This window comes from Schistocerca gregaria, chromosome 7 (assembly GCF_023897955.1).
Source record: "Schistocerca gregaria isolate iqSchGreg1 chromosome 7, iqSchGreg1.2, whole genome shotgun sequence".
Taxonomy (NCBI): domain Eukaryota; kingdom Metazoa; phylum Arthropoda; class Insecta; order Orthoptera; family Acrididae; genus Schistocerca; species Schistocerca gregaria.
This window is the reverse complement of record NC_064926.1, coordinates 348,349,331-348,364,306: the sequence shown is the minus strand read 5'-3', so window position 1 is coordinate 348,364,306 and position 14,976 is coordinate 348,349,331. Positions and strand designations below refer to the sequence as shown.

Genomic DNA, 14,976 nt, shown 5'->3' with positions numbered 1-14,976 from the left:
GAAGACAGAACTACCCACATAATTTAAATCTGCTAAAAAAGATGTTAGAGGCAGAAAACTGGGAAACAATATATGCAGCCAAAGATGCAAACACCAAATGGAACCAGTTTTTTTCTTTGTTCAATTATTATTATGATGTTACATGTCCTGTTAGTAAAAGGCTTGTCAGAAAGCAACAAAAAAAGAATATGGATGACTGGAGAAGTAATCCATGCCAGAAATAATCTGAGAGTGTATTATGACCTCTCCAAACAAAAAAATACTGAGGCCTACAATACACTGTATAAAATAAAAAAGAAAGAGTACTGTAGATTTAGCAGAGAAACTAAAGCACCATTCATCAGGATGTCTATAGATAAGGGAAAGAACTACTCAAAAGGTTTATGATTTTTCATTAATGAAGAGAGAGTAAAAGTAACAAATCAGGCAGAGGACATCTGCCCATTGATGAGTGGGAAAAGCAAAGCAAACCCTCTAGAAATAGCCAATACTTATAACAGATATTATATTACTATAGCACATGAATTAATAGGACAAAATAAAACAAATGCAGTAAGTAAATTGTTAAACCTCCCACATACAAACCATGCTTTGGGTTTCAGACCTACAACAGACACAGAAGTGTCAAACCTAATAAAACAACTTAAAATTAAACATTCATCTGGCTTGGATGGTGTCACATCACATCTCATAAAGGAATGAGAGAATGTATATTAAAACCACTGACACACATGCTGAATGCTGTGATAGAAGAAGGTAGATTTCCAGATTCATTGAAAGTAAGTCAAGTGAAACCAATATTTAAGAAAGGGAACTGGGATGAATTAGGAAATTACAGGCCAATATCATTGATCTCAACATTTGCTAAAATCTATGAAATGATAATAAAGATTAGAATTGTAAGTTTTATAACAAAGTACAATATACTGCATTCATCACAACATTGTTTCAGAGAAGGGAAGTCAACATAAACAATATCAACAGATATAATTGAGCATATTCTTAATTTACTTGACAGGCAACAAAAGACTTGTGGGATTTTTATGGACCTTTCTAAGTCATTTGATTGTGTGAACCACTCAAAATTAATGATGAAATTATGTCAGTATGGAATTAGAGGAAAATGCTATGACATACTTAAATCATACAGTACAAATAGGAAACAATGTACGGAAATCAGACAACAAACTACAGATCAGAATTGCAAACAGTTAAACACAGTGTGCCGCAAGGGTCTGTGCTTGGGCCAATACTATTTATACTCTACGTAAATGACTTCCCTAACTGTATAAATCATAAACTTTTAATGTATGCTGATGACACAACAATCATTTGCACAGCTGACACAAATGAGGAGCTTGAGATGGAAGCACTCCTGAATATCAAAAATGCAAATAAATATTTAACACAAAACAACCTGTTTATGAATCAGTCTACAACAATGAATGTAGTATTTCAGACCAAGCATAGTGAAAATTATAATATAAATGGAAAGACTGTTAAAGAAGTAACCAGCACAAACTTTCTAGGAACTATAATAGACAAACATTTGGCATGGGGGGAGCACATAGATGCACTGTGTAAAAAGATAAACAAACAGATCTTTGTCATGCACAAAACAGCTTAGACTGTGGATGATAAAGTCCTCAGATTAATGTATTATGGACTTGTCTTTCCACATTTGGCTTATTCAGTTCAAATATGGGAAGTGCAGAAGCTGGCTACTTAAAAAGAATATTCACAATTCAGAAAAGAGCAGTGAGACGCATTTGCAAAAATACCACCAAGACAGACCTGGAGGCAAGCTTTTGTACACTGTAATATTATGACAGTATATTCACTGCACATATACCAAATATAATGGCAGTAAGGTCAAGCGATAAACACCTCCTAAATAAAGATGTACACAAACACGGTACAAGAGGAAATGAAAATTACTACATGATAAACAGAAATCTAAAACTGTCTATGACTACCCCTGAAGAAGCAGACTAAAGGTTTTTTAATAAACTCCCCAAAATCGTTAAAAAAGAAACAGACCTAAAATGGTTTGAAAATCATTTGAAACGATATCTCACAGAGAAATGTATATACAGTTTGAGTGACTACTAAGATGGTGTTTAAATATGTTATATCATTACTGAAATGTACCTTTAAAAATTATGATTTCTGTATGTTGTTTAGATTTGTGTACATATAATGTGAAACATGTGATACCTTTGTATGCTTATAGATTATTTCTGTTTAATTATTTGTTTCATTTATTTATAATGAAATCGAGTTTGATGTTAATAGCCTATTGTATGACACACTCAATACTCTCAGCTGGAGTCCATGGGCAAAGAATGAATAAATAAACCCATTACAGCAACAATTGAAAGAGAAAAAAGGAAAGAAAGCATAATGACCAAACCCATATAATAAAGAAATAAATGACACAACCAACAATGTAGGAAATGATACTATTGCTACTTACCATAAAGATGACATACTGACATGTAGAAAGCAACTAGTTATAGCCCCAGCTGCTGGAGTTGGTGGTCATGTGGTGTGCTTACTTCTGTGAATGAATGGTGTATGTTTCTCTTTTACTGATGAAGGCTGTGGCCAAAAGTTTATGTGTAAGTGTCTTTTAATTGTGCCTGTCTGGAATTTAGTGGGTCAACTTTATGTTAAGCAGCGATCTATCTATTCCTACGTTGTTGATTTTCCTACCTGAAATGACACAATCAGTAATAGATAAATGTATGCTGCTTGATTTGTGGGTCTATCTTTGGCGAGCAGTTTCTCTCAGGGGGGACTTAGAGCATGCACTAACTACTCACAGCAAGATAACTGATGAAGCATATGGCAGGTTACTGGAGATTATAGACCACCTATCCTCATCAGACTTTATATAACACTGAACTTATTAGTGACAATAAGAACAAAGAGCATATCAGTTGGCAAATGGAGTTTTTCAAAATCTGCAAACACTGTGCAGTAGTAAAGTAGACAATTATAAACTGGCTGCATCTTGATGAAAGACGAACACAGGGTATGTGCAAATCTAACAAAGTTTAATCAGACAATAAGTTTGTACGCATAAAGACAACTGAGACTGTAAGTTAACTTTTATAAACATTTAATTTCAAATATAGATACACAATTGTGAAAGCTAATTTAGGTGATAGTTTTGTACCCAGGAAAGATGGCATTTCATCTTTACAAACTATGAATGACAGGATACAATTTAGAGGCCACAAGGACACGGTCTCTACCATCCTAACCAAACAACATGGAAATGAGTGTTTGTGTATGTGTTTTTGAAGGCATAAAATTAAAATTTTTTAGCTGAAATTAATGAACACACCATAATGATCATCATTTTCTTCTTCTTCGTCATCAATCATTCAACAGCCACTGCTTGTGAAAAGCTTCCCTAGATTATTCAGTGCATTAAGATTCTCAAAAACTGCACTCAGATTGCCTTGGAAAGCTTTAAATGACATAACCTCACATTCAATTTGGTCATCATCTTTGTCCTTTTCTTATCTCTTGGGATCCAGCAAAGAACTTCTTTCATTCATCTATCATGCAATTATCTATCTAAATGTAAGAGATACTGCTTTAAAGCTGACCTTACGATGTAAATAATTCCTAATACCTCACCACATTCAATGCTTACTTGTTTCATTTTTTCTGTCTTGCCATAGCTAGGCAACATCTCTGACAATGCTATAAAAAAATCACTAAATAACTGTTGTACCTTCTGATGATAAGTCGTTAGGTGACTTGAAACTGGTCATGCTAAAATAAATTGAACTACCACAAAAGGCAACTAGTTGCAATTATTTCTGAAAACTCTTAGGAAGATCTGAGTTTGACATACTGTGGTTGATGAAGTCTTTAGAAATGGAGCACAGACTCATAGCAGTGAAGACTACCATCTGTGTCTTTTACAAAGGAACCACCACTGCATTTGCCTTATGTGGTTTAAGGAAACCATGGGAAATCTAAATCTGGATGAAAAGAGGGGAGGGGGATTTCAACTGCTGACCTTTCTACATGTCATTTTCATTAGAGTTGTTAATAATTATGTGCTCCATTTCAGACTGCTCCCTGACCCATTTATTAGATTTCCTATTTCTTTTAGCAGTTATTCCCAACACAATTCTCTCTATCACTTCACAGTAACTGTCAACTTTTGACTTTGGTGTTTTGCATTGAAAATAAATTTCTCACTACCAAAAGACCTGGTAATAAACACCAATTGTGAACTTTCTGATTACTTCACAATGGAAACTTCAGGTTGAAGTCATCACAGGCCATTTCAGTCATATTTAGATTTTGCTTGTCTACCATTCATATCTCCGGCTGTTCTTAACACAAAAAAAAAAGGCATCAACTGGGTCTAACGTCAATATTAATCCAGCAAAATAAACACCCCTTTGCAACTATAACTTATTGAAAATATTGTTACAATGTCTTGACCTATTTGTGAAATATTATATTTTAATACAAATATCTGTATGAGTAATAAATAAAAATTCCGTGAAAGGAAAGTTGCCACTCACCATATATAGTAGCAACTTTCCCTTTCACAGTATTGTTACATTCCATCCTGGATTTTCCGTAATTTGAAATAAAAATTCTGAATTGACTATCAAGAAAAAAGATGAAGTGAAAGGAATTAATCTTGTTCCTGATGCTAAGCAATGTTTGTATGCCAGAATGTATTGGAAGCTAAACAACACAAACATCACACATCGTAATGAAGTAAATACAAGTGACAACATTATCTGTAAAGCTTAGCAATGTTACTGTATCAATCTTGTTTGCTTGCCCTTTCACCTGTTCCACTGCTTGTTACATGCTAAGGGCTCAGTTACCACTAACCCTACCATTAAGAAGAGGAGAAATTTGAACTCACTGAAACAGTTTGGATTGTAGTAATCTCCACAGAATCACCTTGTTTGTGAGTAAAATGGGGCAGCTGTTACAGTGTTAGGAGATCATTTTCATATAACACCTTAACAGAAAATGGGTATCTGTCTAGTTTGCACAAATAATGAGAGTCGTTAAGAAAATTTGTTGTAAAAGTAAACTGATAGTAGTGCTGAATACTGTCTTTACATTCAACATGAAATTATTTGAAAATATTCTTTTCCAGAATGAATTTTTACTTTGCACCTGAGTGTGCCTTTCATGGGCAAATGCTCTACTGACTGAGTTATCCAAGCACGATTCACAACCTGCCCTCACTATTTTACTTTCACTGACACATCACCATCTACCTTCCAAAATTCACAGAAGGTCTCCTGCATACCTTCCAAGATTAGTATTCCTGGAAGAAAGGGTGTTGCAGAGACATGCCTTACACACAGTGTGGGGAACATTTCTGGAATGAATTTTTACTCTGCAGCAGAGTGTGCACTGATCTGAAGCTTCCTGGCAAATTAAAACTGTTGCTGGATTGGGACTGGAACCAGGCACATTTGCCTTTCATGAGCAAGAACTCTACTGACTAAACTATCCAACAACTCATCACCCACTTTCCCAGCTTTAATTCTACCAGTACCTCATCTCCTACCTCCCACACTTCAAAGAAGTTCTGCTGTATACCTTGTGGAACTAGCACTCCTGGAAGAAAGGCAAAGGTCCTAGGTTCAAGCGCTGGTCTGGCAAACAATTTTAGTCGGCCAGGAAGTTGCAAATATGTGCACACTCTGCTCCAGAGAGAAAATTTATTCTGGAAATAACCCCAACTGTGACTACGCCATGTCTCCACAATATCCTTTTTTATAGAAGAGCTAGTTCTGTAAGGTACTGGCGAACGTAAAGCTGTGACGGTGGGTCACACCTTGTGTTTGGATAGCTCAATTGGTTCAGCACTTGACTGTGAAAGACAAAGGTAATAGGTTTGAGTCCCAATCTACCACACAGTTTTAATCTGCCAGGAAGCTACATTTTTGTTCACAACTGGGGAAGTAATAGCCATCAGCAAGCAGTCTTAGCTGAAAAAAAATTCAATTACAAGAAAAGCAGAATTGCTGCAACGTATTGTAGAATATTGCACAACATGCAAATTCAGATGCAACGTGTCATAAGGTATAGCAAAGTGTGTGCCTGCAAGGATAACAGTTGATTCTGGACTGTTCCAGAGTGTCAGAAGTCTATGGTATCACTGTTTCTTATAATTTTGTTTTCCTTCTCCCATCTATACAGACATGGCTGACTTGATCATATTAATAACTGGCGTTATATTCTGATAAATAATAAGCAAAAAGCAATCATAACTGCAAATAAAATATCACTTCTTATATGAAATGAAACAGTTACTGAAAATGCTATGGTCATCATCATCATCATCATCATCATCATCATATTACATCGTGTAATGTTACATGGTTTGTTATTTTACCTGTGGCACTAATTGCTTTCTGTACATGCTTCAGAGAGAAGCCCATTTCCATGAGTGGTGCTGCTATCGGAGGCGGGTGGCGGTGAAGGCGAACGAAGCTGAGGTGCCCGCAGCAGAGGTGCAGATTGAGGTGATGGTTTATTGGAAGCAGAAGGATATGGTGGCTGGGGAGATGATAATTCAGAAAAGCTACAAGCACCTAATGGGAGAGAAGTAGGAGGACGTATCTGTGGAATGCCACGAATAAGACGAGACAGTGTTGATGGTCCTGATGCAGTGTTTGTAGGGGTAGCATTATGTGCTGCTCTGGTACCTGGTACAGCATCCTAAAACAAAATAAAGCAATCGATTTCAAACAGATCTTGAAAAAAATAAGTACAGGGATTGGATAAAAACATGGAAATACAGTGCAAAATGTGTGCTTGAACATAAATGCAGATGCTACAGAAGCCCGCAGTTTGCGCTGTTGTCTTTGACCTCACACTTGTGAAATGTTTTCAATATGCTGCAACTGTCAGTCAAGGTCAGAACAATGTTCTGTGTAGGTCTGAGTGCATTATGTTGGACGTAAGCAAATTTGTATGTGGTCAAATTGTTGGTGCTCATACGGCGAGAGCTTCCTAAGCAAGGAAGCTGGAGTGTTTGACGTTTCAAAACACACCATACCATAGATTTATACCAGATATGGGGAAAGTGTAAAAAATGATTCGCAGACAAAAGTGCATGTTGATTGATTGTGACAGACAGTCACTGAAGAGGATTGTGATGAAAAATAATATGATGACAGCTGCCTGCAATAGTCATTGCAGAACTGAATGTCACATTCATGAACACTGTCAGCACCAAAACAAGAAGAAGGGTGGTCCATAAGCAGGGAATTGCACAGTGAGCTGGAATTCCAAAATCACTAATTGATGATGCAGTCCTAACAGGAAAATGTGGTGCTGAAGCCATAAAACCTGGACTACAGAGCAATGGAAGAAAGTAATTTGATCAGATGAATCTTTTTGCACACTGTTTCCAACATCTGATTGACTTTGCAGTCCAAGAGTGAAAAAAGGTATGTGATGGGTGATGATTTGGGCAGCCATATTGTGATATGCAATGGGCCCAATGGATATTCTGCCAAGGATTGTGTGACCAACAGATCCACCCCATGGTACAATGTTTGTTCTGCAGTGGTGTTGCTGTGTTCCAAGATGATAGAGCTCCTGCTCACATATATAGTATCATCCAGAACTGGTTTTGTGATCACAAAGATGGATTGTCACTTGTTCCCGGCCACCACAGACACCAGATCTCAATATTATTGAGCCTTTGTGGTCTGCTACGGACAGAGGGGTGAGCGATCACTATCCACCTCCACCACTGTTTGCTGAACTGACACTATTTTGTATGAAGAATGGTACAAGATTCCCTTGAAAACCATACACGACCTGTATTTACCCATTTTGTGATGACTGGAAGCTGTTTTTAATGCCAACAGTTCTCCAACACCATATAAGGCATAGAAATGTGTTGTGTTTTTGGTATCTCCATATTTTAATCCACCCCTTGTATAGCAGGGAAGTGTGAGCTTTAAAAAATGAATATTTATGCGTGCCTCATTGAATACAAAAGATAGATACCAACAACATTATAACTATAGTTACTTTAATGTAGGATGCTTGTCAGTAATTCATTCACACATTATACTCTGCAAATCCCATTGTGAATTGCCTTCATGGGTATGTCAAGTTACAGTCTTTCCTCCTCATCCCGTACAGTAAGTCTCCCCTGACTTGTGGTTCTGGGTGACTTTTCTAAAATCTACCCCTTTTCCTAGACCTCTCCAGTTCTTTTCCTTCACTGTTCTTCCTTCCCCTTCAACCCTTCTATCTGAAGAATGAGCCACTGGCTCTGAAAGCTTGCCAATCGCAACAGTCTTTAATGTGTGTATTCTCCCACCGCTTGGTAAGTAGATTTTTTATCTATCCAATTAAGTTACATATATAAATAGACAAAAGCAGCCATTGTGGGCTGCTTCTTTAAAGTATACTAATTTCTAAGTATGACTAGCACAAATTCACTCAACTACATATTTGCACCCCACGCCACTGTTTTCAAACAAAGCATTTTACATAGACCACTATCAGCTGTCTGCACACTGACAAAGTCTAAATCTATCTCTTACAAATATTAGAGCTAGACATAATGGAAATCCCGGAATGGAAAATACATAAGATAAGGAAAAGGCAAGTACTCACCTATAGCAGACTGATGTGTGGTGCGCACACACACACACACACACACACACACACACACACACACACACACACACACACACACACACACACAATGTAACAGAAAACACACATTTACAAAAAGAAACCAGACAGACACCCAAACACACAATATTACAGCAAAAAAGATTATTGATTATTGAGAGCAGTTGCCTGGACTGATGATGGAGGGAGGGAGTAGGGAAAAGTGGAAAAGTGCTTGAGATGAGAAGGGCATAGCAAGAGTGGGAAAGACAGATGACTTAGTGGCTGCACAACCAGACAAAAGAAGCTCTGATGGATAGAACATGTAAGAGATATTGAGAGAAGGAGGGGGAAGGGAAGAGAGGAAAGGTAGAGGGAGGGGTAGAAAGGGGACATGGGTAGGGGGAGAAGCCAGATAGAGAGAGTGAGGGGAGGGGGGAGGTGGAGGGAGAGACAGAGACAGAGATAATGAGGGGGGGGAGGGGTGAGAATGGCCACTTGGGATTTTTTTTTTTTTGGGGGGGGGGGGGGGGAGGTGTAGGAGAAAACAGTACTACAGTTACGTGGAATCTACATTACTGAGTCCAAATATTCCAGCAAATTGTAAAATGAGTGGTTAATGAGACATTCATTTACTTTTTTTTTTAAATATTTGGGGATTTACAGTTTCCTGTCTGATGTCTACTGACATCCAGTTACAGCGTGTAAGCACGAGAATTGAAAACTCAATAAGAACCCCAGGTAGAGATTCACAGTGAATACAAAAATTATTTTTACTTTAAGTTTTGTTATATAATGCAGACTTTCACGGATGGTATTTGTGTACTTGGTGATTTTTATTTTATGTGCATTAGGCCATGGTCCAAGGTATAATCTGCTTATGGTACCCACTTCAGCAGCCGCATTCAAGAAAGTGAAGGTATACAGAAATTTTGAAGTTCTCTACAGAGTAGGGAAAGGTAAATTACTTGATGCACCTGAGCAGACAGAAATGCCTGCTTCCAAAGAAGAAAACTTGTGTTATTACACTTTTAATAGGACAAGTACAAATGGAGTGGTTTTTATTCAATTTCTCTTTATTCAGTTTCTCAGAGTCTACTGTAGTAAAACCAATAAGTAGGCCACAAAAAAGGCTACATAAATAACTCATAAGATGGAATGCAAGGGATATGCATCCATGATATCTTTGATCAACTGTGCAAAATGAAGGAATATTACAGTTTAACATCCCATCAACAACGAAGTCATTAGAGACTGTGCACAACCCTCAGATTATGAAAGGATAGGGAAGGAAATTAGCCATGTCCTTTTCAAAGGAACTTTCCCAGCATTTGTGTGGAGCAATTTAAGAAAATCACAGAAAATCTGAATATGAATTGCTGGATGGGGAGTATAGTAAGGCAAGTACAAACTGATGCCACTATATTTCTATTCGAAGACAGCAATGAATCTTTGTGTGATGAACTGGTTACAATAAGAGGCCTCTAGCACTTTACTACTGGTTGGGCAATTGGAATTTTTTTCACTGTCTTATATTATACTTGGGTCCTGTATTTTATGTCATGACTAACATATTTTTAAACTGCAGTTTGCACTAACAGCTCTCTGCAAAATCCTCGTTATGCTTCAACCAACTTTTTGCAATATCTCTGTGACAAAGTAGTGGCCTCTTCACTATTTGTAAGCATTTTACCAGTTCACTCATGCACATAGCTTTCTTATAGGATTTGAAGATAATCTTCAATATTTGTCTTTTTGTAGGAAACTTGGTAGTGAATGTTGTCATCTGCAACTGCTGGACAGTTAATAGTAATGTTCAAGTGAGACCATGTACTACTTATTAAATGACATTCAATCCCACTGCAGAAGTAGGAGTAAAAGCAAAGACTGCTTCACCGAAGGTAAATTTTGCAATTGTTCCTAAAAATGGCAGAGGTCTTAGATTAATACAGTGTGCTGACAATAACATATTTGGCCTTAACAAAGATGTTAGTTGAAGCTATTAATGTGTAAGTAGGGCAAAAATAGAGAAGAATTTGTGAGTAGGAAAATTTGGGTATATCAGAATGACAGAGGTTAGACATTAGCAGACATCTTTTTTCTTAACGCACACTCCCATTAGAAAACGGAGTACAAAATTGATTTGGCAAGGGTCAAGTCAAGCTCACCTTCAGGACAATGTAGTTAGGTAGTACAATATAATCACTGCATGAATGTGTTTTAAGTTCTCAGGAATAACATTATCTAAAGGTTAGGCAATGCTTTTGAGCTTGTTTATGTGTATTAGCTGTTCAATATCTCTCTTTCATGATGTGTGGTTACCTTTATACTGCTCTGTTTGTTGGAAATCAGCAGATTAGGAAGGACAAGATGAAAACTGGAATACCCAGGAATGCTGCTGGTATGCAAATGCCCATTATTGATGTGATAAGAAAGTGTGAAGTGTAGTGGTATGGTTACTTAGTGAGAACTGAAAAATGTAAAACATCAATAAAATACTTTGATGTTGAAGTATCTGGCAATATACCAAAGTGAATGCAAAGGAAACAGTGCTTACATATAGTGAAATCAGATGTGACAATGAGGAGCCCGATCTGAGAAAGTTTCATGGACCGAACACACGGAAATGGCTAATCCTTATGCTTTGCACTAAGGAAATTTGTAGGAAATGATGATGGTGATGATCTGAAACAGAATTTTCTGGTACTCTTACCATCAAGTCAGTTTACATGGTTATACTATTTCAAATTTCACAGAAATATGGAAAGAGAAATGAATTCAGGGCTCAGAAATAAAAATTTCGAGTTTTGCTGATAACACTGTAGTGCCGTCAGAGATGGCAGGGAACCTGAAAAAGCATTTGAATGGAAAGGAGGAAAGGATAGCATTTTGAAAACAGGCTGTAAGATGAGTGTAGCCTCGTATGGAAGTGAAATGTGGATAATAAATACTGTAGTAAAGAAGAGAACAGAAACTTTTGGAATGTAATACTACAGAAGAATGCTTAAGATTAAATGGGTAGATGAAATACCAAATGAGGAGGTAACTGAACCAAATTGGAGAAAAAAGCTATTTGTGGCACAACCCGATTAACCCTAGAGTGGGCGCACCTATGTATTAAGTGTGTGAACCACAAGTAACATTGTCTTGTACGGTTTCTTTGTTGTTTTACAACTGCAAGCCCATACCTATCACTTCATTATTGCTTATGCTAATACTGTGATACTTTGCATTGCCATACATAACAAGAGATCGGCAGTGATACAAAACAAATAGTATGCTAGATGAGAAAAACTTTACTATTTGTGCAAAAAAATGACCCAGTTTCAGAGCTAACAGCTCAGTCTTACAATGAAGTAGTTGTCTATGAAATACACTCCTGGAAATGGAAAAAAGAACACATTGACACCGGTGTGTCAGACCCACCATACTTGCTCCGGACACTGCGAGAGGGCTGTACAAGCAATGATCACACGCACGGCACAGGGGACACACCAGGAACCGCGGTGTTGGCCGTCGAATGGCGCTAGCTGCGCAGCATTTGTGTACCGCCGCCGTCAGTGTCAGCCAGTTTGCCGTGGCATACGGAGTTCCATCGCAGTCTTTAACACTGGTAGCATGCCGCGACAGCGTGGACGTGAACCGTATGTGCAGTTGACGGACTTTGAGCGAGGGCGTATAGTGGGCATGCGGGAGGCCGGGTGGACGTACCGCCGAATTGCTCAACACGTGGGGCGTGAGGTCTCCACAGTACATCGATGTTGTCGCCAGTGGTCGGCGGAAGGTGCACGTGCCCGTCGACCTGGGACCGGACCGCAGCGACGCACGGATGCATGCCAAGACCGTAGGATCCTACGCAGTGCCGTAGGGGACCGCACTGCCACTTTCCAGCAAATTAGGGACACTGTTGCTCCTGGGGTATCGGCGAGGACCATTCGCAAGCGTCTCCATGAAGCTGGGCTACGGTCCCGCACACCGTTAGGTCGTCTTCCGCTCACGCCCCAACATCGTGCAGCCCGCCTCCAGTGGTGTCGCGACAGGCGTGAATGGAGGGACGAATGGAGACGTGTCGTCTTCAGCGATGAGAGTCGCTTCTGCCTTGGTGCCAATGATGGTCGTATGCGTGTTTGGCGCCGTGGAGGTGAGCGCCACAATCAGGACTGCATACGATCGAGGCACACAGGGCCAACTCCTGTCATCATGGTGTGGGGAGCGATCTCCTACACTGGCCGTACACCTCTGGTGATCGTCGAGGGGACACTGAATAGTGCACAGTACAACCAAACCGTCATCGAACCCATCGTTCTACCATTCCTAGACCGGCAAGGGAACTTGCTGTTCCAACAGGACAACGCACGTCCGCATATATCCCGTGCCACCCAACGTGCTCTAGAAGGTGTAAGTCAACTACCCTGGCCAGCAAGATCTCCGGATCTGTCCCCCATTGAGCATGTTTGGGACTGGATGAAGCGTCGTCTCACGCGGTCTGCACGTCCAGCGCGAACGCTGGTCCAACTGAGGCGCCAGGTGGGAATGGCATGGTAAGCCATTCCACAGGACTACATCCAGCATCTCTACGATCGTCTCCATGGGAGAATAGCAGCCTGCATTGCTGCGAAAGGTGGATATACACTGCACTAGTGCCGACATTGTGCATGCTCTGTTGCCTGTGTCTATGTGCCTGTGGTTCTGTCAGTGTGATCATGTGATGTATCTGACCCCAGGAATGTGTCAATAAAGTTTCCCCTTTCTGGGACAATGAATTCACGGTGTTCTTATTTCAATTTCCAGGAGTGTAATTAGCAATCAAATAAGCATTTGGTTGGGAGCTGATGCAACTGAGTTCTTTGGTGCTTCCCGAATGGGTCATTACTGTGGGGTAACACTTCTATGAGGCAAGAGAGTTGTTTTTTTATTATTATTATTTAATTAAAAACTGATTTACCTCATATAATGTAAGTTTATTTTCACATTGATTAGTTAAACTAATATTAAACTGTGATACTCCCATACATGTTTACCTTAGTAACAAAGACAGCTGTTCTTGACATGTGTACAAAGTACACCATGCACCCACTCATGTTACAGAATTGGTTGATAGCATGCATCCTGAGACATAAATGAAATCATCAATTTGGTAATGGAGGTAAATGTGGGGAGTATAAATAGTAGAGGGTGACCAAATCTCGACTACAGAAACAGGTCCAAAAAAACGATCAAGACTGCAGCAGTTATGCATCAATTTAAAGGCTTGCACAGAATAGAACATGGTGAGCAACATCAAACCAGTCAATGGGCTGAAGATCATAACAACAATATACGATTTCAAATTATTGTGTGTAATCTGATTGATCTTCTTCATAAAATTATTAAAAGGAGAGGTCGCTACTCATTGCAAATATGACATTTTGAGCTGCAGACAGACACAACGAAAAGACTATTACACATTGAGCTTTCAGTCAAAGTCTTCTTGAAAACAAAAATAACACTCACATTCACACAAACATGAACACCTCATGCCCAAGTGACTGCTCTCTCTGGCACTCTGCACACAATCTGTCCTTTTCATAATATTGTTGTCATTTCAAACTGGACTTTCCATTGTTAGATCTAATTCGTAATTATTTTACATGACATCATATTTTGTTTATTCTTATGGTGAATCTTATTCCCTACAATCAGGAAAAGGGGGCCTTGTTAAATTTTATTTTGGCAAGGATGGAGAAGTGTGTTGGTGAAAGTCAATTATAATGAAATTTTTTAAAAAGTAACCTGAGGACATAAAACTTTTAAATAAATCTCTTTCTTGAAAATACTTATCTGTTACAATCAGTATCCTACCTGAATACTGCTATTTGCAGTAGTGACGGGAGTATCATCTTTACTACTGGCAAGTGAACGTAGCTTTGTTTCAGTCTCTGAAATGTGCAGTACTTCTTCTGCTCTAGCCTGCATATACATACAATGAAGTACGGTGTGGACTCTTTCTACTTCCATCAGTGTTGCCACAGAGTGCAGGCGGCATGGCTGCACACACTTATCAACCATAAGTCTGCAACAAATGATTATTTTCAGAGACAGAAAGTAGCAAACAAACAACTGTCAAGCAATTACTTCTGCTCTGATGAGAACAGATGAATGTAACATATAAATATTCTTTACAAGCAGAAATTAACTGGAAAGTTTATTATAAAGACAATAATTATGAATATAATTTAAAAATAATCTATCATGAACATAATATTCAGCACTTGGCAAGCAAAGAGTGAAATGCTTATGTTACAGTCTTCACTATTTTCCTTTGTTTTATGTGACGATAGCATCTTC

At 38.7% G+C, this 14,976-nt stretch overlaps 1 protein-coding gene across 1 annotated transcript in view; it reads right to left on the bottom strand.

The window, feature by feature from the left end:
* Positions 1 to 14,976, bottom strand: part of LOC126282514 (probable E3 ubiquitin-protein ligase HERC1) — a 715,173-nt gene that overhangs the window by 310,186 nt on the left and 390,011 nt on the right. Inside the window, 3 exon segments of the mRNA XM_049982172.1 lie at positions 6,404 to 6,479; positions 6,481 to 6,729; positions 14,491 to 14,701. Of these exon segments, the coding sequence (XP_049838129.1) occupies positions 6,404 to 6,479; positions 6,481 to 6,729; positions 14,491 to 14,701 (536 nt within the window).